Consider the following 21,275-nt stretch of genomic DNA (forward strand, 5'->3'; position numbering starts at 1 on the left):
AACCAAACTACTTACTAGATATGAGATTGTATACTGTATCCCTTCCACGCACACCCTTCCCCACTTAGAAAGTAAAACACCTTGAGAACAGGGCCCTCAATTGTCTCTTTTGCTGCCGTGGTCCCGGCACATGAAGCAAGCCCTCCATCAAGACAGGCATGGATGGATGGATGGATGGATGGATGGATGGATGGATGGATGGATGGCATGCCACATGGCAGAAAAAGCAAGGAAGAGGGAGTTATGCAAGGATGTGTACATTCATTCATGGACACTGTGAATCTTGGAGAGGAGAGGCTGCCAAGAATAGGTCAGCCAGGACAGACCAGAAGAGGCCCTGAGGCCAGCCCTGTCCCATTACCCCTGTAGTCAGTGCCCTCTTATCACCCCTGTACAGTGGGTGTTTCCCCGTTTGTAAGAACAAGTACCTAGTTCATGGAGGTTTCTACAGACCCCTCTTGGGTAGGGGGTTCCCTGGCTAGTGGTGCTGTGTCTGGTGTTTCTGTTCTTCCTGGGTCCTTGTTCCCCTGACTTCTGCTCAAGGAAACCCATGGGTACCACATTTCATAAGGAGGACCCGGGAGGCTGTGGTGGGCTTAGGGGTTTAACTGCTCTAAGACCCATCAGATGCCACTAAGATGCCTCATGAAATGTCTGGTATCCTGGGAGGGAGGGAGAAATACCTGCCACACAAGCTTGTGAAGCTTCCCGAGTCAGTGCCCCACATGTGTGTCCTGTCCCAGAGTGGACACTTGTGCTGAGGTCAGGCCAGATTTGGGGTGGAGCAAAGATCGACCTTCCCCAGGTGATGCCCACCCGCTGTGAGGGTGAGCATCCCCCTGATCCCGGGGCGGGGGGCGGGGGGGGGGCAGGTGGAGGAGGAGAGATTGCAGAAAGGGGCCGGAGGAAGGGTCCTTTAAAGGACAGGTTTGCTCTTTCGGGAACTCTTTCTCACCCTAGTCCACTAGACACTAGATCCCCTCTCGTTCGCTGCTTTGTTGATCTGTTAATTCTTTCACTCTCGTTCATCTATTCATGCTCATCCATTCACTCAATCAGTCATTCATTCACTTGTATCTGATAGGCAGAGACCTGCGTGTACACCATGCGCTATGGCATATTGCACCCTCCGTCGTTATTACTTGCTTAATTCTCAGTCAGCCCCTCACACGACTGTTCTCCAGACCAGCACAGCTCCTGCCATGGAGGGGATGTCAGTAATGCCCTGTCACACACACACAGTGAAATCCTAAGTCCTCACCATGGCTCTCAAAGTGAGATCTGAGCCCAGAGAACTCTGGATTCATTGCCTTCCTTCTTCCTTCACTATCCGAGCTCCAAAACCCCAGGTTGAAATGCCAACTCAGCCACTTAATAGCTGTGTGACTTTGGACAAGTCCTTCAACCTTTCTGAGCCACCATCTCCTCCTGGGCAAAGTGGGGATAATAAAAGTACTTTCTTCAAAGTCATGAGGATTAAGGAGAGAACCCAATGAAGAGCTCTCAGCCTGTGCCGGGCATGGAGTCAGCGCTTACCCACTGTAACCACTGGTCTCACTCCTCTGCTTCTCTCAATTCCATCACCCCCACTGAATAAATCTTAGGACCTCTGGAGGAGCCCCAGCCCTTTGGTTTTCTGATGAGAATGCAGAGGCCCCAGGGGAGGAGGGACCGGTCACACAGCCAGCCCATGGCCCAGGCAGGATTTGAGCCCAGGACTCTGGCCGGCCAAGGCCCCAGCTCCTTCTACTGAATCCCACCTTCTAAGCCCAACCCAAAGTGACAGGAAGAAGAACCTCTATTTACATGCTCGGCAGCTTTCTTCTCTGCTCTCAGGAATGAGATAAGTCCTGAGGTCTGTTTCGTGCCCTGTGTGTAATCTTCCCTATGATGCTTATCATTTTTCTGGAGCAGCATCTGCATGGCTTTGAAGACTGGCAGGAGCCTGGCCTCGCCATAAACGGGCTGAATTACATTTACAAGCGGCCTTTAATGCCCTGTGGTCTCGGCTTCCTTAATGGGGATTTTCCTCCTTCTTTTTGTCTCTCTCCCTTTTAATATGGTCACTGGTTTGGCTTTCAGAATGCGGTTTGGATTCCTAACAGAGAAGTCAAGGCTGTAGAATCCCTTCCAGATCTTCCCTCCCTCTCCCCCCTCCAACCCCTGGTGCCTGTGCCAAAGCCCCAAGAAAAGAAAACGTTGCTCCTGTCAGGATTTCAGCGGGAAAGAGAGAAGCCCTGTTGGGATTCCAAAAAATCAACTGGGAAATAGCTTGTACAGAAATTCTCCTCTGACTGCACCAGAGCAACAGACCCACAGGCCTTGTGGAGGGGATGGAAGGGGCTGGACCTTGCAGAGGGGGGCTCAAGGGACAAGGTGGGGGTCCCGTGCCAGCTTGGGTGAAAAGCCCTCCCACCTATTTCTCCACCTCACCCCCATCCCTTCCTTCTCCGAACCTCTGAACCTTCTAGAGGCCTTCATTGTTCTTTAACTTTTGTTTTTTGCTAGTTCCGTCTGTGCAAATGGATCAGGTCCTATCTGATCTATTTCTATCTCTACCTATATATCTCGACATACCAAACTCAGTCAGAGGTTGGGTCAGCCTTGAGATGGGCCTGGGAGGGGGACCTAGTTTGTCTCCCCATCTCCCTCCTTTTTGTCCTCCCACAGGATGCAAAAGGGCAGGAGTACAATTTTTGGAGAATGAATAAGTCGCATTTTTGTTTCATTTCAAAAAGAACGCATGGCAGTGCTAGCTCTGTGGGCCCTGGACCCTCCAGTGGTCTCTTCTTTGGTTTCCTCTACTTCTTAGATGAGTCCTTCAAGTTCCTGTGAGATACTGCTTGACTGCTGGTGCCACTGGGCCTGATGGCCTCCAGCTCCTGCCGGGTGACTGGCTTAGGTCAAAGGCTCAGAAACCCAGCATCAGGATTGCCTGTCATTTTGTCATTCCTGAGAGTAGGTATCCTCATTCCATGTGTTTGTGTTTACACACCGTCCCCATGGCTGCACACATATGCTACTGCAACATGCAGGCAATAAAGCGACAGGCAACCAAAAAAGGGCAGGAGGCAGAGGCCAGGAATACCAAATCTGTGACATCTTCCCCCAAGGAAAAGCGGCCGCCTGCAGTGTCTTGATCAATCACGTTTTATCTCCTTTCAAAAGGAGCACGTGGTGGAGCCGATTCGTCTTGATGTCATTGTCCAGTCTGCAGTGTGTCATCCCTCTGACGGGGAGGTGGCCCCTCTGCCTGGCTGCAGAGAGAAAGGGAGGAAGGAGAGCTTGAGGGAGAGTCTGGGAGAGGAAAGTGAATGGACCAGCAAGTACCTGTTGAGCGTCTGCTGTATGCAAAGCCTTGTGCTGAGTGGAGCTTGTGGCGCCAAGAGGAAGGAGCTGCAGACCATGATCTTCCGTTCACACCATGTGTGGAGAGATGAGAGACGTGAATGGGAAACAAGTCACACAGGACATGATGAGTTAGGTGTTCCCCTGGAACAGGGCTGGTGACCAGTACCTGTGGTGACAGGGAAATCAGGGATGGCTGTTGCAGCTGCTGTCAGAGCCCCCCAGGTCCCCTTACCATTCACCTCTACCTGCCACAGGGAACAACTGGGGGCTTTGTTCTAGCCACAGAGGGGCACACTCAGCCAGAGGTGCCGGAGAGTTAATGCTCTCAGAAGCTCAACGACAAGTGGGGTTGGTGGGTGAATCCCCACGAGCCTCCTTGCCCTCGGAGGTGTGATACCTCTGTGGTGTGGTCTGCATTATCCCCCCGAGTTCCCCAACAGAACTGCACTCTGGAGGCCCACCGTGATTAACTGGCTCTGTAATACTTCTTCCCTTTCCTGATGTTCTTCTGTATGCCACCGCTGGGATGTCCCAGAATCACTTTCCCAGTAAACGACTCGTGGTGGACTCCTTGTCTCTGGGTCTGCTCTTGGGGCAACAACTTAAACCAAGGCAATGCCTTTCTTAGTACTTCATTTGGACCTCGACAGAGGAAGCTTAAGTGCATTAAAACACGCAGTCTACAAATATGTCCATATGCAATGGCAATCATCTCAATTAGGACTTCTTTAATGCAAGGTGAAAAATCCATCTCCATCTAGTTTAAGTAAAAAATAATTTTTTTGTTTTATACAAGGAAAGTACCAGGTAGACTCTGGGTTCAGGAACAGCTGTATCTAGGTGCTCAAATGATGTCAAAGGAATCTGCCCTTCACCATCTCTTGGCTCTGCTTTACAATCATTCAAGAAATATGTATTGAACACCTACCTCGTGGCAGGCACAGATCCTTTCTCTCCGTCAGTTTCCTTGTCAGGCAGGAATAAAGATGGCCACTAGAAGCTCAATGCTTTCATCCTGCCAGTTGCTATGGGAGAAAGGGCACCAGCAGAAGTCTCAGAGCTGGTCCTCACTGTTCCAGACCCGGTTCCCTGCCCATCTGTGTGCCAATTACTGGAACTCTGGTGTTCTAGGTGGGGTCCCATGCCTACCCTTGTTGCCAGGGGGTGTGGTTAGCTTCATCTGAACCACGAGCATAGGAATGGAAGAGGGAGGCTCTCCAGGGGAAAGTCAGGTGCCCTCGGACAATAGATGCCTGTTATAGCTGTGAGGTGAGCAGTTTGCAATGTACCAGGCTCTGTGGGCCTTAAGATGAGTCAGACAGGCCCCTGGTTGACGGGGACTCACAAATAGCTGTAATACACAGCAGAATGTGGCAAAAGCCTTAGGAGTGAACAAAGTGTGTGGATGTTCTGGAATGGTGGAGATGACTCCCAGCTTGACCAATCAAGGAAGGCCTCTGCAAAGGGCTTTGGCCCTAGACGTTGACGGCCCCTGGGCACAGAAATGTCAGCTGTGTTAGACTTTGAATATCAGACCAAGGAGTTCAGATTCTAAATTTAACCAACTGTAAAAGGACTAAGCATTGATTGTTTTGTTGTAATTGAATTCGGCTAGCTCCGAGGAGACTGCTGAGAAGGTTTGAGGGGCTGGTATTTCCTGTAAGCCTTGCCCATACCTGTAGAGGGGTATACCAGCCAAGCAGTGCAGTGGCCCAGACGGCTGGAGGCTGCGTGCAGAGAGAGGATGGTGAACAGTCAGGCTGGAACAGCCAGGCTTCCTGGGCATTGGCCTGTGCCTGCCCTGTAAATAGCCACCCACCTAAACGAAGAATAGGAATTGCTGCCTCGTTGGCAGGAATGAATGCTGATTTCTCAAGGAGGGATGGGCCTGAAAACAAAACACAGTGTGTGGGTTGGGCCATCATTTGTATTTATTTGTGAGGTCACTTGGGAGCCATCTCACGTGTGGGCATTGATCTTGCCATTAGACCCACACAAGGTGACCTGGACAAGATGGCAGCTTCTGGGGCTCCAAAGCTGCCAGAGAGGTCCTGGGCCCTGAGCTTTAGGCACCTCCTGCCCCCTGAAAGAGGTGACTGCTCCTCTCTCGTTTCCTTGACAATGGGCAGAGGTGGTAGCGCTTGGTGGCCAGCTGAGATGCTGAGAAGCCAAGGGAGAGGACCGAGAGGTTTGGGATCCCAGATCCCTATGGCACCTTTAGCTGGAATCACCCAGCTCACAAGCATCTCTCTTCCAGGCAAAATCCTCTTCCGGAGAAGCCACATCCGGGATGTAGCTGTGAGGAGGCTGAAGCCCATCGATGAATACTGCCGGGTAAGGCTGTGTCTGGGGTGTGGGAGGGGCCGCTCCATCTACTGGAGTCTGTCCTTCTGTGAAGGAAGGCTGTCTATACGAAACCCTCTGCTGTGGTTTAGCAGATGCATCCTGAGGCCTGGTGTTGCCTGGCCAGAGGGGATGGGGATAGGTGTCCCTCTGAGAGGGGCCACCCCCTGACTAGCCACCCTCTGGGACATGAGAGCTTTGGGCTCACAGCTGAGCCTCTACTCCTTTCGGGACATTTCCATGTTTACAAAACGCTATTTTAAATCACTTCCATTGGCTTGGAAACTCAGTTAAGGGGCTTCCTACTGAAGGGATTCTATATGTGGCATTTGCTGGACCCAGGAGAAATGTTGATTTGAATTCTTTTTGGGATGTTGTTGGAATTGGTTCTGAGTTCAGGAGCACTCAAAATGCATACTTGTTTATTCACAGAAGTCTTGGTAGTTACAGATGTTCATGTACACATCTTTATAAATGTGCTCACACACCTATGTGCACAAAGCGCGTGTACCCACAGGCATTAAAACAGCCAAGGCCGAAGAGCAGATGGGACCACGACAGCGCTGTCATGAAACAGAGCCCATTTTTCTTTCTACTTGGATTAGCGCCTGGGACCCCTGCAGTGAGAATGAGAGGCCTTGGCACGTGGGCTTTGGATGGTTTGAACCTCTCACCAGTTTCATGAAACTGGGCAAGTTGTTTCACTTCCCAGAGCCTCAGTTTCCACATCTGTACCTTAGGGGGAGACTAGTACCTCCACAGAAAGTAGTCACGAGGATGAAATGAACTGACAGACATAAGGCAACAGCATGTAGTGTCTGGTACAGAGGAAGCATTCAGGAGATGCTACCTTTTTGTTATTATTATTACAAGTCAGAAATAATTTAATGTTACCACTGGGGACCACTGGCTTTAATGGAGATGGAATTTCTTAGTTAAATGAAACCTACTGTGGAGGCTGACTCGAGAATCTTTAGGATTGGCAAGAGGGATAATGTTTTGTTGTGAGTGTTGGTATTAGAGTAGAAGAGCTGGAGTCGGATCCCCGTGCCCCACCTACCAGCTCTGTGACTTTGGGGAAGTTGCTTTACCTCTCTGAACCCCAGTTTCCTCATATGTAAAAATAACTATTTCACAGAGTTCATGAAAGGGATTGAGGAAGAGAATGTAGATCACAGTGTCTGTCACTTCTGAAGTGCCCCGCCCCTACACAGAGTTGTTAGAAGGTCCCTTTCTGGGCTCATATTTTATAATTCGGAGTCACTATGCTTGACAATAAAGAAGTTTGAATAAGAATCAAGTTGCTACATATATTAACTGGTGTTCCCAAGCCGGTAGGAAGACAAATACTCCCATCTACTCTCCAGTAACCTAAGTCTGCATTTTGTGACTATGCAGAGTGCACTGGCCACATTTGCTGCCGTAACCTAAAAGAATGCCCTGATGATGAATTCCCTTAAACCAGAAGCTCCCTTTCTTCATGTCAATACAGGCAGACTTCAGAGATACCGCGGGTTCAGCTCCAGACCACCACGGTAAAGTGAGCTGTAATCCTTTTGCTGGTGAAGGATCTTGCCTTCAATTTGTAAAAAATGCAGTATCTGTGAAGAAGCACAATAAAACGTGGTGTGCCTGTGTTCATTTTTCTCTGTAAAGGGCATTTGCCATTTCCAGTTACATTGATGGCTGCAGCCTGCGCTTTTATTTCTCTTTATTCCCTTCCCAAGAAGTTAAACAAATGGGCAAAGCTAATGGAGGAGGGGGCAAAGGGTGGGAGGCGGTGTCTTCCAGTTGGGATTAATAGCTCACATCATTCTTTGCCTCCTTGAGCTGGTAGAGGCCAGGCTTCTGCAGTGGGTCTCTGTGAAAATGCCGCCTCCTGGATCATCTAGAGGAGGAAACCAATAATATCTTATCTCCTGGGATCAGGCTTTGAACAGGACTGCTGAATCGGGATGAGATGCAGAGGGCTCTGGGGCCCCAGTGGCGTGGCTGGTGGCTGGGGGAGCCATTTAAGTGGGGTCTGCAAGAGAAGGGGCCTCCTAACCTAATTAGCGCAGCTGAGAACGGCTCAGAGCCAGGCAACAGGCCACGGGGAGCAATGTCATGGGTTCACCAAGCAGCCAGACTTCTCACAGGCCGTAATTTACTCTGAGAATTGTGGGGGGTGGGGCAGTGCAGAAATGACCTTTAATTCTCTTGAACTAGAAAGCTGGGATCAGTGGTCTGATTGTCTGAGACCTTAGAATGACCTTGGAATGGTCATTAGGGGTAAGGCAAGAGCACTCCATGGTCACTGCCACCCAGTGTTGCACTTCACAGACCTGCCCTTCACTAGTCCAATCTGTGGCCACTCAGGATCCAAAGTTTCCCTTAATGTCACTGTTCCCCACAGCAAATTCCACGGTCAATGCCATGTGCAGTCCACTCCGTGGCCAGCCCTTCACTTGTCTAGGCTTATCCTTGGACATGCTGCTTAGAATTTCTGGGGGTTTTATTCCCAATACCCTGCACATGCAGCTTTGCTTGTCTGCCCAACATCGTCCTTGGATTGCCTGGACGACATGGGCTCTGAATCCGGGATTTGCTGGGGATTCAAACGCACCCAAAGTTGTGAAACTGGCTCTGTGCACAGAGCAGCCAGCTCCTCTGCCAGGATTCAGACGTGGAAAGTCTGATCGTGCAGTGGACCTCCCCAGACTTCGAGCTCCCTGCCCTCGCCAGCCAGCCAGTCCCTCCGCCTAATGGGGGTTTCATAGCCCCCATCTCAGTGTTAATTTTAAACATATATGGAGCAGATTGGATGAGCGTCACGGAAAATTTACCAAGCGCCAGCCAGTGATTGTTTTATGTGGCACTTGAGGGCCGGGTGTCTATCAAGAGGGGTTCCAAAGGCATTTCTTTAACTCCATAAATTAATTTAATGGGCAACATGGTTATGCGGTTAATATTTAATGGTTCCGTGGCCTCAACAAGTTGAAAACTTTCATCTCACTAACAAGCGTGAGCTATACTTTAGGGGCTCAGACTAACAATTTTGTAAGTGACTCCATTTACCCTGTTCCTGCCTGTGAAATACATGTTGGCAGTATTTGTCTAGGGGATAATATAAATATCCTGGGGGTGGGGGAGTGGGGGGGTGAGAGTGTTTGAGAATGATCAACTCCCCCTTTGCCACGTTGATGACGTTTATACAAGTCTCTAATTCTTGGTGGGTGTGACTAGAATTTTTTTGCTGCCCCCAAAGCTGAGCTTGTTTCTATTATTCTGCTGCAGCGATAGACGTGCTTTCAGGATCAATGGCTTTCTTTGTGGGAGGGATGAGGGGTTGGCTGTAGTTAGACTGGAGAAGGGACTCCAAGCCCAACAAGGCAGTTGGCCTGGAAGGGGTAAGGTTCTCCCGCCCGACCCTCTGGCTCTCGTGGGCTCATTCATTTCTGTCCCCACTTCTCAGATTCGAGTGCTGAGCTTATTACTTGTGGTGGTTCTTAGTCCCAGGTACTTTCCCTCCCACTGTGGGAATTTTCCCCCATGGCCCATCGTTGATTCTCATTAATAAAGAGAAAGGTTCGTGTTGCAACCAAAACAGACTTCTTCAAGAAGCACCAAGGCTCCCTGCATGCTCTGTCCTTGACTGCAGAGTCACTTTGTGCTTGCGGTCCTCATTCTGAGGGCGGGCCTGGCCAAGACTGATGAGGGAGACTGAGGCAGAGAGCCAAGACTGACCGGTCCATGCCTCCCCAGTGGTCTGCTCCTCTGGGGGAATCCAGTTGACAGACTCTCTCCATCTGCTCCAGTCCAGACAGACCTAGGGAAAGTAGTTTCCAGCCTGGGATAAAGCTGATTGTGTCCCTGTCTCCTTAAAGGCTCTCAGAGGAGCCCCATTGCCCATAAGAACCTCAGAGTGGCTCAGCCAGGCCCTCTGTGGGGCGCTTCCAAGTGCTGCTCAGGCCTCAGCTATCACCGCTCTCCTCCATGCTCTGTAGTCTAGTCTGCCGGAAGAGCAGCCATTCCCAGCTAGCCAGACTCCCTTAGGCTTCTGCCCCTTGGCCTGTGCCAGCCCCTCGCCTGGGGACACATACAGCTCCCGTGGTGCCCCTCCCAGAATTCTCCCGGACTTCCTGGGAAAAGCTGACTATCCCTGCTCTTCCACTCCGCAGAAAGCCCTGTGTGTGCCTCCATGCTACACATGTATCCTCCAGACGAGGGTAATTTCTGTGTCCATCTTCTCCAGACCAGGAGCTCCTGGAAGGCCACCTCTGTTATCTTTCCATCTTCACTAACAAGCAGGAAGCCTCGTCCCACATGGGTGTCCAGTCAGTATTTGATGATAAGATCCAAAGATCACACACAAACAGAGGAAACCTCTGAGGGGGGTGACATGTCCTCAAGGCCCTGATGTTCTAGGATCCCTTGTGAAATGGCTTAGACTGTAACTGTGATATAGACACTATTTCCATTTCAAAAGGATTTGCTTCTTACATCTTTCAAAAAGAGAACTCTTGTGTTGGAAATACTCTGAGTTACAGAAGTTCCGTGAGCCCCCAGCTCCCTAGAAAGTGGTCAAGGAGGAACGGTCTGCAGGATAGAGGTAGCCCCAGAGGTGAGGATGGGGGCCAAGAGTGGGGAGCTGAACGGGCAGGACTCCAGCCCCGCACCACGCCCCCACCCCACCTAGAGTCACTGGGCTTTTACCGATGAGATTTCCATTGATTAGAAACCAAAATGATGCTGCTAAAATGAGGAAAATGTTTGACCCCGAGTAAAGAGCAAGAGCGCCTATGGTTGTTTTGTCAAATGCAGAACCTTGCTTTTTGTCTTGGGATAGGCATTACCGGGAGCAGTGGGCTTTGTGGAAGGGGGTCATTTCAAAGCAGAAGGTCTGGGCACCGCCTGCCTGGGCCCCCCTCCCATGCCACTTGCACTTGCAAAGACCAGGCTTGGGTTTGACTTCCAGCTGGGTGGAAGTCTCAGAGACACACAATGCAGCCGCCCTTTCTCCTTCATCTAAATCTTTGCCCTCTGGAATGATGGCATGGCGCCAAGTGGTGGCCCATGTCACTGGCTCCCAGAAAATAGTCTTACCAGGAGCTGGAGACTTCAGGGCAAGTTAGAACTGGGTAAGGCGGGCCCTGGAAGTACTGGCTGATGGCAAAACCTGGATGGCTCTTTAGCGCCTTTCCCAGGCCTAAACATTCACTGCCCTCTGCCCCTATTTCTCCGTCACCCTGTTTCTCCAGATCTACTGTCAGCCAGCTCACTAACCACCTGGATCACAGAACGGCAAGGTTGGAAGGGGACTGATGTCAGCTCAGGACACATCTAAGCAGCCCCATGGGGCAGTGGCCCCTCCATAGATGCTGAGGGCATGCTCATTCCAACCCTTCTCCCACCTTGGGGCCTTCAGGAGCTATCGATTGTTAGAGGTAGAAAACACTTCAGAGTGTCTCTAGCCTGATTTGTCCCATTTGTGTCCCATGGGCTGTCAATTAAGAATTGTTTGGAAAACCAGCTTGTGGGTCATGTTAGAGGCAGTACAGTTAGCAGATCAGACTGAGCATAGGCTCTGGACTAGATTACCTGATTCAAAATCTTGCTACTTACTAGCTGTGTGGTCTTAGAAATTACTTAACTTCTCTGGGCTTTCGTTTCTTCTCATTGTAAACTTGGAATCATAGTCATACCCGTCTCTTGGAGTTTGATTAAATGAGTCAGTCCCTCAGGATGCCATCGTTATTAATAAATGCTGGCCCACACAAAGCTCTACAGGTTTCTTTCCTGCAGGACTTCTCAGAGCCTTTGCTATGCCAGCGAACATGGTGATCTCAAGATCAAGATGGGAATCTGCAAGGCACCTTTTCACATGTGCCCCCAGAACTTATTTTACCTCCTCAAACGGGTGTTCCCGGTGCTACAGTGTAAGACTCCAGAGCTAGTCTACTTCATCTTAGAAGAAACAACCATAGAATTGGAACAGAAGTTGATGTCTCCTGACTCCCTTCTGGTGTTCTTTCTTGTGGGCATCGTTGCTTTCATCTACAGACTAAGGACAATGAAGGCAATAGTGTAACAGCTAATACTTGTATTTACTTGGTGCCAGGTACTGTGCTAGGCTCTCATAGTGCTGACCACACTTAACCTCCCAACAGGTAGGTGACATATCAAACCCATTGTACTGAGCTCAGAGAGGGCAAATAACCCATTCAGTGTCACACAGCCTGTGAATGGCAGAGCCAGGACTCAAACTCACACCTGCCTGGCCCCAAGGACCTGACTTAACCTCCTCGTGGCATACATCTGGAATTTCCCATGGCAGAATTTTAGGCCTGAGCCAGAGGTGGTGCCCAAGAAGTACCCATGTATTGGCCCCCACCTGCTCCTCTGAGAACGGCTGGGTGTGGGGGTTCCCCGGCTCTGGCAGTTGTCCCCAGCCCAGGCCTCCGGGACTGACTGCTCAGCACTCGGCTCTCCTGCCAAACGATTTTGGCCAGAGCTGGGCTTGGCAGTGGCTCTGACGGAACAGCTCTGAGCTGAGAGCCTCTTGTCAGCCTGAATTCAGGACGAGTCCTCAATGCAGCTCCCCTCGGGCTCCCTGTTAAATAAAGATGCCGCGGTGGTTTGACTAGAAAGCCCCTTTGTCTGAAGCCCTCACAGCCCACGCGTCCTCTGCCCCCAGAATGCCGGGCTTTGAAGAGCCCCTGTGTTCACCACTGGTGCTGGGTGAACTGTAGCCCCACCAGGGTCTGTGCCTGGGTGGGTGACAGCGTGCTGAGCTAAGAGGGTACTAGAACTCTGGGCCGGCTGGAAACCTGCCTTGCATCCCCTCCCTGTCCCTTTCAGGGAGGTCACCCTGCCAGCGACGCTGTCCACAGCCTGGGTCCCTGGTAATGGGTTCCTCTGCCTCCTGCCAGGAGCACTTGCTCTGCACGTGCCTGGTTGCCACTTCTCTCTTTGTCTCTCTCTGTCTCTTATCTCTCTGTATAGCTGTCTCTCTGTGTCTGTCTCCATCTCTGTCTCTCTCTCTCCATGTCTCTGTCTCGGTCTCTTTCCGTCTTTCTCTTCATCTTTCTCTGTCTCTGTCTCTCTCCTGTCTTTCTGTCTCTGTTTCTGTCTCTTCGTTGCCCTCTCACACTCTCTCTGTCTTTCTCTCTCTCTCTCCCCGACCCTCGCTCTGCCTATCTCTCTATCTCTCTTTCCTTCTTCTTCAGTTTTTCTTTCCTTTTCCTTCGACCCTTCTTGGGGAAGAAAACAGCACATACCATGAATGTTAAATGAAATCTTGAACGCTGTGGGGCAGGTTCCACCCATCTTACCTTCTGAGCACAGGGCTTCATTCTGCCCCTTACTTTAGTTGTGGTTCATCCCCCAAAAGCCTCAGTGTCCCCATCATAAATAGAGGCAACGATGTCTAGCTCCCAGACAAAATGGGGTGACACCTCATAAGATGTGCTCTTGCAAGGTCAGGGGCTGTGTCTGGCTCAGCCCTGTAACACTAGGGCACAGCCCCCGTATCAGGCACACACTGAAAAGCCCTCATTGTTTGTGAGATGATTGGAGAGTCAGGGGCACCAGGACAGTGCCTGACACCTGGTAGTTGCTCATTAAATGTTAATTTCCCTTCTTTTCTGTTTCCTGGCGATTCATGAGGCTGTGATCTATTAGAAAAGCCATGGGCTCTAGAAGGAATAGCTGGGAGTTGCATAGTTTTGCCTTATCTGCTGTGGTAGGATCTTGTCTCATCTTGCCCGAGTGTGGGTTTGGCATCAAGAAAGGCCATTGTGGTAGGACGCCTAGTGCTCCATGCCGCACTTGAATTGTTACCCAGCCAGCTCACAGAAGAATTAAACTATCACTTCCTGTTGCTCAACATAATTTTGTTGATGCAACCTAAGACCATGTGTGCTTTTTTTTGCCCCATTATCATGTCCTACTACTATTGGATAATGAGCTTCTACATATCAAAATCCTTATTCGTTCATTCATTCATTCATTCATTCATTTATTCAAACCTATACTTACTGAGTGACAGCTCTGTGCCAGGTACTCTTCTAGGATCTGGAGACACAGCAGTCGACAGATCAGACTAAAGTCCCTTCCCACGTGAGGCTTACCTTCCAGCATGGTCTTTCCCACCCTTGACGGGTCTGCAGGTGGGCCACATGGCCTCCCTGAGTCTCTGTCCCCAAATCTGTAACATGTGGATGAGATCTGCCCTCATGATCTCATCATGAGTGTTCCCAGTGACCATACACAGGGAGGCCCCAGCGCGCTTGAGACTGGATCGGGTCATTGTACCCAAAGCAGCCCTGGTGGATGGGGCTGGGGGGGCTCGGGCTCATGGCAGAATCCCATCCGACTGACCACTTTATCAGCAGTTAGTCGTACTCCCACAGTCCCGGGTTTTCCTTTTCCTTCTCCTGGCTCCAGCCCAGAGTTCCCTTGGCCCTGTCCCTCAGCTCTGCTTTGGCAGTGACCTCTCCTATCTGTTTGGACCAAAGGATCATTCCATTGTTTTCTCTCCATACTGAATTGAGGGGCCCAGGAAGCAGGGTTCCACCTGGCCTCATCATATACCCCCATCCCTCCATATTGGACTGGACGGGTCAGGGGTCCCAGGCTGCAAGGTGTGGAGTCTGAGCTGGTATGCAGCAGGAACTCTGACCATCGTCTGACCCTAATCCCTCACTTTCCAACAACAGACTCAGTGCTTCCTAGATCACAAGCTCATAGCTGGCACACACCCCTCGACGGACAGTGATCTCCTATAGGACGAGCACTGCTCTCTGCCTGTCCAAATCCTGCAAAGCCCTTTAACCTAGCTCATGCCCACTCCTCAAAGAAGCCTTTCTGCACCCTTCAGCTTATACTGTTCCTCCAGGCATCCTCAACGGAACCTAAATAAGCCCTTGCTAGATCAGGCCCTTGGGCTCTCTCCTTTGCTCAGTGCTCTCAGGCCACGGACCCCATTCAGCTCCTGGAACTGCCATGCTTGATCTCCCCGCCCACCTTGACCAGTTAAACCTTACCCATTCTTCAGAATTCAGCTTCTGAGAGTCTAAAACCCGCCTCCCTTTTAAACTTCCTAACTTCTATCAAACTCTGTGGTAGTACCCTGTTGTCCTTGGCAGAATTACTGACTTGTTGTTAAATGGTTAATTGTGCAGTCAGTGTGTAGGGGCTGTGAGTATCTGGTGCAGCTAGAGTGTGGCCAGTGGGAGACAAGGCTGGTGGGCGAAGACCTTGGGTTGTCAGGCTAAGGATCTTGGACTTACTCTGGGGACAGGTGGGAATTCTTTTAGGGTTCATGCAGAATGAGTAGTTCCTGAGGGCCCTGGGACCTAGGGTTCAATGGTCTTTGTGTTTCATTTGATTGGCTGGTTGTTTAGTTGGTTGACTGGCTAATGGAATGGTTGGTTGGTTGGTTGGTTGGTTGGTTGGTTGGTTGGTTGGTTGACTGATTAGTTAGTTATTTTTATTGGTTGACTGGTTGATTAGTGATTATTGGCTGGTTGGTTAGTTGATGGGATGGATGGATGGACAGACAGACAGATGGAGCGTTATTTCATTAGTTAACTGGTTGGTTAATTCATTGATTAGTTGTCTGGTTGGGTGGGAGGGTGGCTATTAACTATCTTCCACAGCACAATTCTGGAGCTGCCCCCACCATTGTTGGCCCCAGTTGACCCTGCTTTTGGTTTTCCTTTTCCCCGTTTCATCAGGCCTAATATGCTTTCTTCCTGTCTTTCCACAGGCACTTGTCCGACTGCCTCCCCACATTTCACAGTGTGATGAAGTTTTTCGGTTCTTTGAGGCCCGACCAGAGGATGTCAACCCCCCAAAAGAGTAAGTGAGAGCTCTGGCGTCTCCTGTATGCTCGGCAGGTGTGGGCTAAAGCTGAGGCCAGCCTGCAGGTCAGGGTGTGGGAACACAAGAGGGAGAGCTGGCAAGGCCAACCAGATTAAGCAAAGAAGGGCCAAAGCAATGGGGACCACTTCCCAGACGCCTATTGCCAAAGTTTGCCTTCTCCTGGCTCCAGCCCAGAGTTCAACAGACCAATCAGACTTTATCTCATGGTTGGCAAGTGAGGGTGTCTCTGCATCTTGGGGAGCCGGTTTTCCTACAAACTCTCTAGCTCACAGTTTATTGTAAAGAGCAATGAGATAACAGAAAATATAATGGTCATGCCATTCAGGTGCCCATGCTTAGAAGTCAATGCTCTTAATTGTTGATGTTACCAAGCTCCCAGCTGAAATGCAGGCCTGGGGGGGTGAGAAGCGGGGCGGAGGGGGCGTTGTACTGCTCAGGCTGGAAACTCTTGCTGGATAACTCGGCTGTCCTGAGCTGCTGCAACAGATTTTGTAATCATTGTAAAAAATAACAACTAATGTGCATGGAATGTTACCAAATGGCTTTTATCTGTGGCATATTATAGACATTAGTAGCCATGTTTATAGAGGGGGAAACTGAGGCCCAGTGAAGTTAGGTGGTTTTGTCAACGTCATACAGCTGGATGGATATGTGACAAGTGTCAGACTTGAACCCAAATTTATGATTCCTAGTGGCCCAGGGCTGGCTGCTATTTCCATGTTTCAGAGAGAAATAGGGAACCAAGCAGGTCTTTTGTCTCTCTGGATGCAGGATACTCTGGGCCTTGTGGTCAAGATGACCCACTCAGTCAAGCTGGCTTCTCACACAGAGGACCAAATTCCATCCTGATGGCCACCCTCTCTTACTCAGAATAGTTCTCTCACCTACATACCCCACAGTAGGTTCTCGATGGAGAGAAAACTCTGCTTTCCACCCAGGAGTTGCTGAGCAGAAGGAGGTGGCCAGAGAAGAGTGTTGGGTTATGGGAGAGAGTTGGGGAGGAGACGTGATGAAGGGGATGCTAACTGATCACCTCACTCCATACCTGTGTTCCCCCTGAGACCTAAAGTACCAGGATGGCCAAGAGAGAGGCAGATGGGATAGGTATTACAGAGGGCAGGGAAAGAATAGTACAGAGGAATTGCCTGGAACAGGTAGGGAGAAGCAGGGGGCCGTCTGGTGGTGGGGAGGAGAAACGGGGACGGCAAGGGTGTGGGTTGCACAGCACTTTCTGTGAATGGTGCCCACGGAGGTTGTAAAGTGCGCAGCGTGCCCACCCACACAGGGCAGTCCTGCCTAAAGAGGCCCTTCTCTTTTTACCTGCGCTGTTAAGACTAAGCCTAAAATGGCCGGGGCCCTTTGAAGGAAGAAAAAGCATTATCTGGCCGGCCCAGAGGCTCACCTGGCCTGACAAAGGCCGTCTCCCTTGCTGGCTGCCACAGGAGTAAGAAACCAAAGCTGCGAACCATCAGAACCATCAGTGATTTGGTTCACAGTGCGGAGTAGTTGAAAACCAGCAGGGAGAAGGCGCACAGTCTTGACTTCATAGCCCAGCTCTGCTGCTTACTAGACGCATGGCTTCAAGGCAGATCACTCCCTACGCCTTCCTTGTCTCATCTGTGCAAAGGGGTAGTGACTGACCCCTGACTTCCCTACCTCCAAGGTCCCTTGTCTGTGAAACTCAGACAGGTTGGGCAGGAGCTCGGCACATGACAACATGAGATACGAATGTGTGTTCTCACCAGAGGGAGAAGCATCACACTCGCTGTACCTACTGTGTGCCAGGCTCATGACAGAGTGGACCAGGAGTTCTATATCCTGTTCCCCACGCTACAGATAAGGAAACAGGCTCACTGCTGGAGCTGGGACTTGAACCCACAATTTGCTGGTGCCAAACAGAGGCTCATATTCTTTCCACTCCTCCTGCTTGCTCCCTAGTTTGGGGAGCCACGGGAGGACCAGACTGTGGTCCTGATGCTTCAGTGTGTCTCCCGTGTCGCACTGTCCGTCCTTCCTCTCTCTCCCAGGGCAGAAGGAGGCTCTGAGACCAGCAGCAGCATCCCCAGGTCCATACTCCACTCTGCCACTTCCCGGTTGGGCTGGCCTTTCAGCGCCTGTCATTCTTACTGCCGTGGGGAGAGACATGCCCCTTTCCAGGAGGGTTGTCACTGGACTCACACGTGATCATGTGCCCACAGGAGAGGAGAGGGATTGTGGCTGCTGGGTGAACTAGCAGGTGTATTGCCACGAAATCAACTGACCCTGCCTTTGATTTGTGTCTTGAAACCCCGCTCTCTGCCGGTCAGCTAAATAAATTGGTCCTGTTTCGACCTGCTCATGATTGGGCAAGAGGTTAGCTTTTTGCCTGTCTTCCAGAAGACCATCCAGGAATGGTGGAAACTAGGCTCAGGGAGACAGTTATGTGTTGGCAAAGCAGCGGCCATGGCTTTGTGGGGCCAGGCTCTGGGCTCAGGGCCTGCTACTCATGGCTCTGTGCTCGCTGACCATTGCTCAACCGCTCTGCCTTTCTGTTTTCCATCCTTAAAACGAGATAATGTGGAACTCATTGAGTGGTCAGAAGGGCTTATGGAGGTAACGTGTACCTGGCCAGGTGCCGTTGACACATAGGAAGCGCTCAATAGTTTTGTTCCTGGAAGGTTGTGGAACAGAATGGAATGTGGCTCAGCGCACGCTCCACCCCTGCAGACCACAGCCTGGCTTTTGCAGGGAGGAGGGTAAAGCATTTGCGCTCTACATCACCACAGCAATGCTGTTATCTACCTTTTTCTGGAGGTGGTTATTGGTCTGGCAGGAGATGACCTGAGGACGGGAGCCCCTACAGCATGAGACAGGCCCGAGGTTCAGGAAGTAGGGTCAGCAGTGACCAGACAGTTCTGAAGGGCTTCTCCTCCCCTGTCCCCACTCAGGCTCCAGGACTTGCCACTGCGGTGTGCTTACCATAAGAGCCCAGACCTGCAGGTGACCCTGGGTTGACAGGCTGACGATCTATCAGCCCAGTGCCTGCATCCTCTCCCTCTGAGGGCTGCTTGCACCTCCACAGGCCTCCATAGGTCTCCCCACTCCATCCTGAAACATAAACACAGGATCAAGTAACAGCATATTTTGACTCTGGGGCGACTGTGGAATGGCTTATCAAATTATCAAAGCCTGTGGATTTAATTGGAATTTTACAGATAACCCTTCCTCTCCCCCTGCCCCCGGCCTCTTTCAAGTGTGCTGCTGGAAGGGCCTGAGCATTCACGGGGGCCTGGGTGGGAGGACCGTGTCCCTTCCCATCTTGCAGGGAAGGCAAGGCCTATGACAGCCCAGGCTTTGTGGGGGAGGTAGGCAGCAGGCTTGAGCCCCTCGGTTTTGATCCCAGGCCACCCGCTCACTTCCTCAAGTGGAGAGTGGGGTCCACCTCCCGACTGCTGGCGGTTGCTCTTCTACACCACAGCCCCCTGCACAGAAAGGATGTTCTTTATAGACTTTGGTGCGCCTGCCATGGGACAGTCAAGGTGTCCGCCTCCTTGTGTGACTGACTGCCCCAGGAAGTTTGTTTGCAAGGTGTGTCCTCCTCCCCTCTGACTACTCCCACTGGCTGACACGTACTGCTGTATTTGAGCAATGCTGAGGTCTTCTGGGGCCCTGGCTCAGACCCCAACCCTGGCATTATTCCTCACAGCCCTCTGTTCAACTCATCAGCTCGCCCTGCGGGTGCTACCTTCAGAATATATCCAGACTCTGACCACATCTCACCGTCTCCCCTGCTACTACCCTGGGCCATGCCCTTTTATCGTTTCTCACCTGGATTCTGGCCTCCTGACTGGTGTCCCCGCTTCTGCCCTTACTCTCTGTGGTCTATTTCAGCACAGTGGAAGGAATGACCATTTAAAAATATACAGCAGATCATGTCACCCCTCTGCTCAAGATTCCCCACGCCTCCCATGTCACTCAGAGTCAAGTCCTACTCGGCCTTCCTCCTCCCTTCTCCTGCCGCTCTCGCACCTTCTCTGCTGCAGCCACACTTCTCACACCTGCCAGACATGTTTCTGCCTCAGGGCCTTTGCACTGGCTCTTCCCTCCACCTGGGGCCCCTTGACCCCTTCCCACACTTCCTTTTAATCTTTCCTTGGAATAGCTGTTCAGTGAGGCTGTGCTGGCCTTCCTGTTTAAAATCCCCTGTCCCTTGCTGTCCCCTTTCCGGCTTCATCTTTCTTCAGAGAATTTATCACTACCTCAGTGGTGACCTGTTCACTCACTGTGGTTATTGTCAGCTCCTCCCACTAGAATACAGGCTCCAGGAGAGTAGGAACTTGTACCTGTTCTGTTCATGCTGTATCCCCAGTGCCCAGAGCACGTGCTCAGGAGACATTTGTTGAATTGAATGACTGATGTCATTCAGGCTTCACTATGGTCTTCCATGGGAGGTAGACTGTGATGTGATTTTACAGAGCAGATCAAGGCTCAGAGCTTAAGTAGCCCACCTGGCAAGTGGCAGAGCCAGGATCCAAACCAGGGCAGGCTGGCGGGCAGAAGAAGCTTGGATGACGCTTCTTAGCCTCTCCTGTGTGGATTCTGGGGCAGGCGTGTGGCTTGCTTGCAGTAGGGAGCCGTGGCCACCAAATCCTGAAGGAAGGGGATAGACACCCCGGGAGCTTGAGGGAGTTCACGCAGGACAGATCATGGGCAGTCCTGGGCATTAACTCTGCCAAGCAGGTGAGCCTGGCCTTGTGGAAGCCATACCCAGCACCCTTGCAGCATCCCAAGGTGACCCCCAGCTGTGCACGTGGCCCTCCTGCCTGGCACAGTGGCCTGGGGCAACATGTCTCAGCTCTCCCTGGCGTTGCAGTATTTGAGTCCCTGAGAACCGTCTACTGGGCCACTGGGCTGGGGAGCCAGGTTTCACCTGGCCTGGCTTCCACAGGCACAGGAGCCCCCAAGTAGCAGGTCCCTCTGCTCTGATTCCCATGTGGTGTCCTGGGTGGCAAACTGAACTAAGGCAGGCCCAGGCTGGCCTGGCAGGACTCATAACCTGATCAACCACATAACCCAGTAAATGCCTGTTTTGATTCAACTTTAAATTCACATCCCGTTGAAATAATGAACCCAAGTTTCTCAAAGGGACTTCTGTGAGCCCTGTCCTCAGACCCCGGGGGATACACATTCCTTTTAGAGAAGGGTCGGGCCATTGGGGAGAGGTTCAGCCCCATGAGGCCCCCAAAAGCCTGTGACCCACCTTTCCATCTCTCCAGCCCCCTGGCCCACAGGCCACCCTTCATTCTCAGGTGCCTATTACGGGAGTGCAGCCTTCTGTCCCCAGCCTCCAAGCTGATGCCCTGCTGGTCCTTCCACCGAGAGCCCTTCCCTCTCCTGTTCCCTCTCCCTACCCACCCCACCCTCAGGATTTTCCCGGAAGCCCACAGGCTGACTGCCTCAGGAATGGCACTGACCATACCACATGGGTCTGTTTAGAGGGGAGGCCCACATTTCTGTACCCCCAGGGCCTGGCGCCTGGTAAATGTTGACTTACAAACAAAGTCAGGGTACTTTAACAAGGTTGAAACTTGAACTGCCCACTGTTAAGGGAGCAGAGTGAAGAGACTCTCGACCCCTCTGGAGTTAGCTGGTCTGGATTCAGAGTCCAGCACTGCCCCTGCCTCTCTGTGCCTCAGTTTCTTATCTGTAGAGTGGGAATAACAGTGGCTGTCCCC

General features: G+C 51.4%; 1 protein-coding gene across 11 annotated transcripts in view; it reads left to right on the forward strand.

The window, feature by feature from the left end:
• SH3PXD2A (SH3 and PX domains 2A) overlaps positions 1-21,275 on the forward strand; it is a 229,093-nt gene that overhangs the window by 99,380 nt on the left and 108,438 nt on the right. For 10 of the 11 annotated variants that reach the window (XR_012498437.1, XR_012498439.1, XR_012498440.1 and 7 more), the window contains 2 exons: positions 5,609-5,685; positions 15,446-15,537. Coding sequence is in view for 6 of the 11 variants with exons in the window: in XM_074339099.1 (XP_074195200.1) it covers positions 5,609-5,685; positions 15,446-15,537 (169 nt within the window). In the remaining 5 variants the exon portion in view is untranslated. Of the gene's footprint in view, positions 1-2,937; positions 2,959-5,608; positions 5,686-15,445; positions 15,538-21,275 lie in introns of those variants that run through there. The other variant, XM_074339106.1, reaches the window with a different exon arrangement.

Source organism: Rhinolophus sinicus, linkage group LG07 (assembly GCF_036562045.2).
Source record: "Rhinolophus sinicus isolate RSC01 linkage group LG07, ASM3656204v1, whole genome shotgun sequence".
NCBI lineage: Eukaryota > Metazoa > Chordata > Mammalia > Chiroptera > Rhinolophidae > Rhinolophus > Rhinolophus sinicus.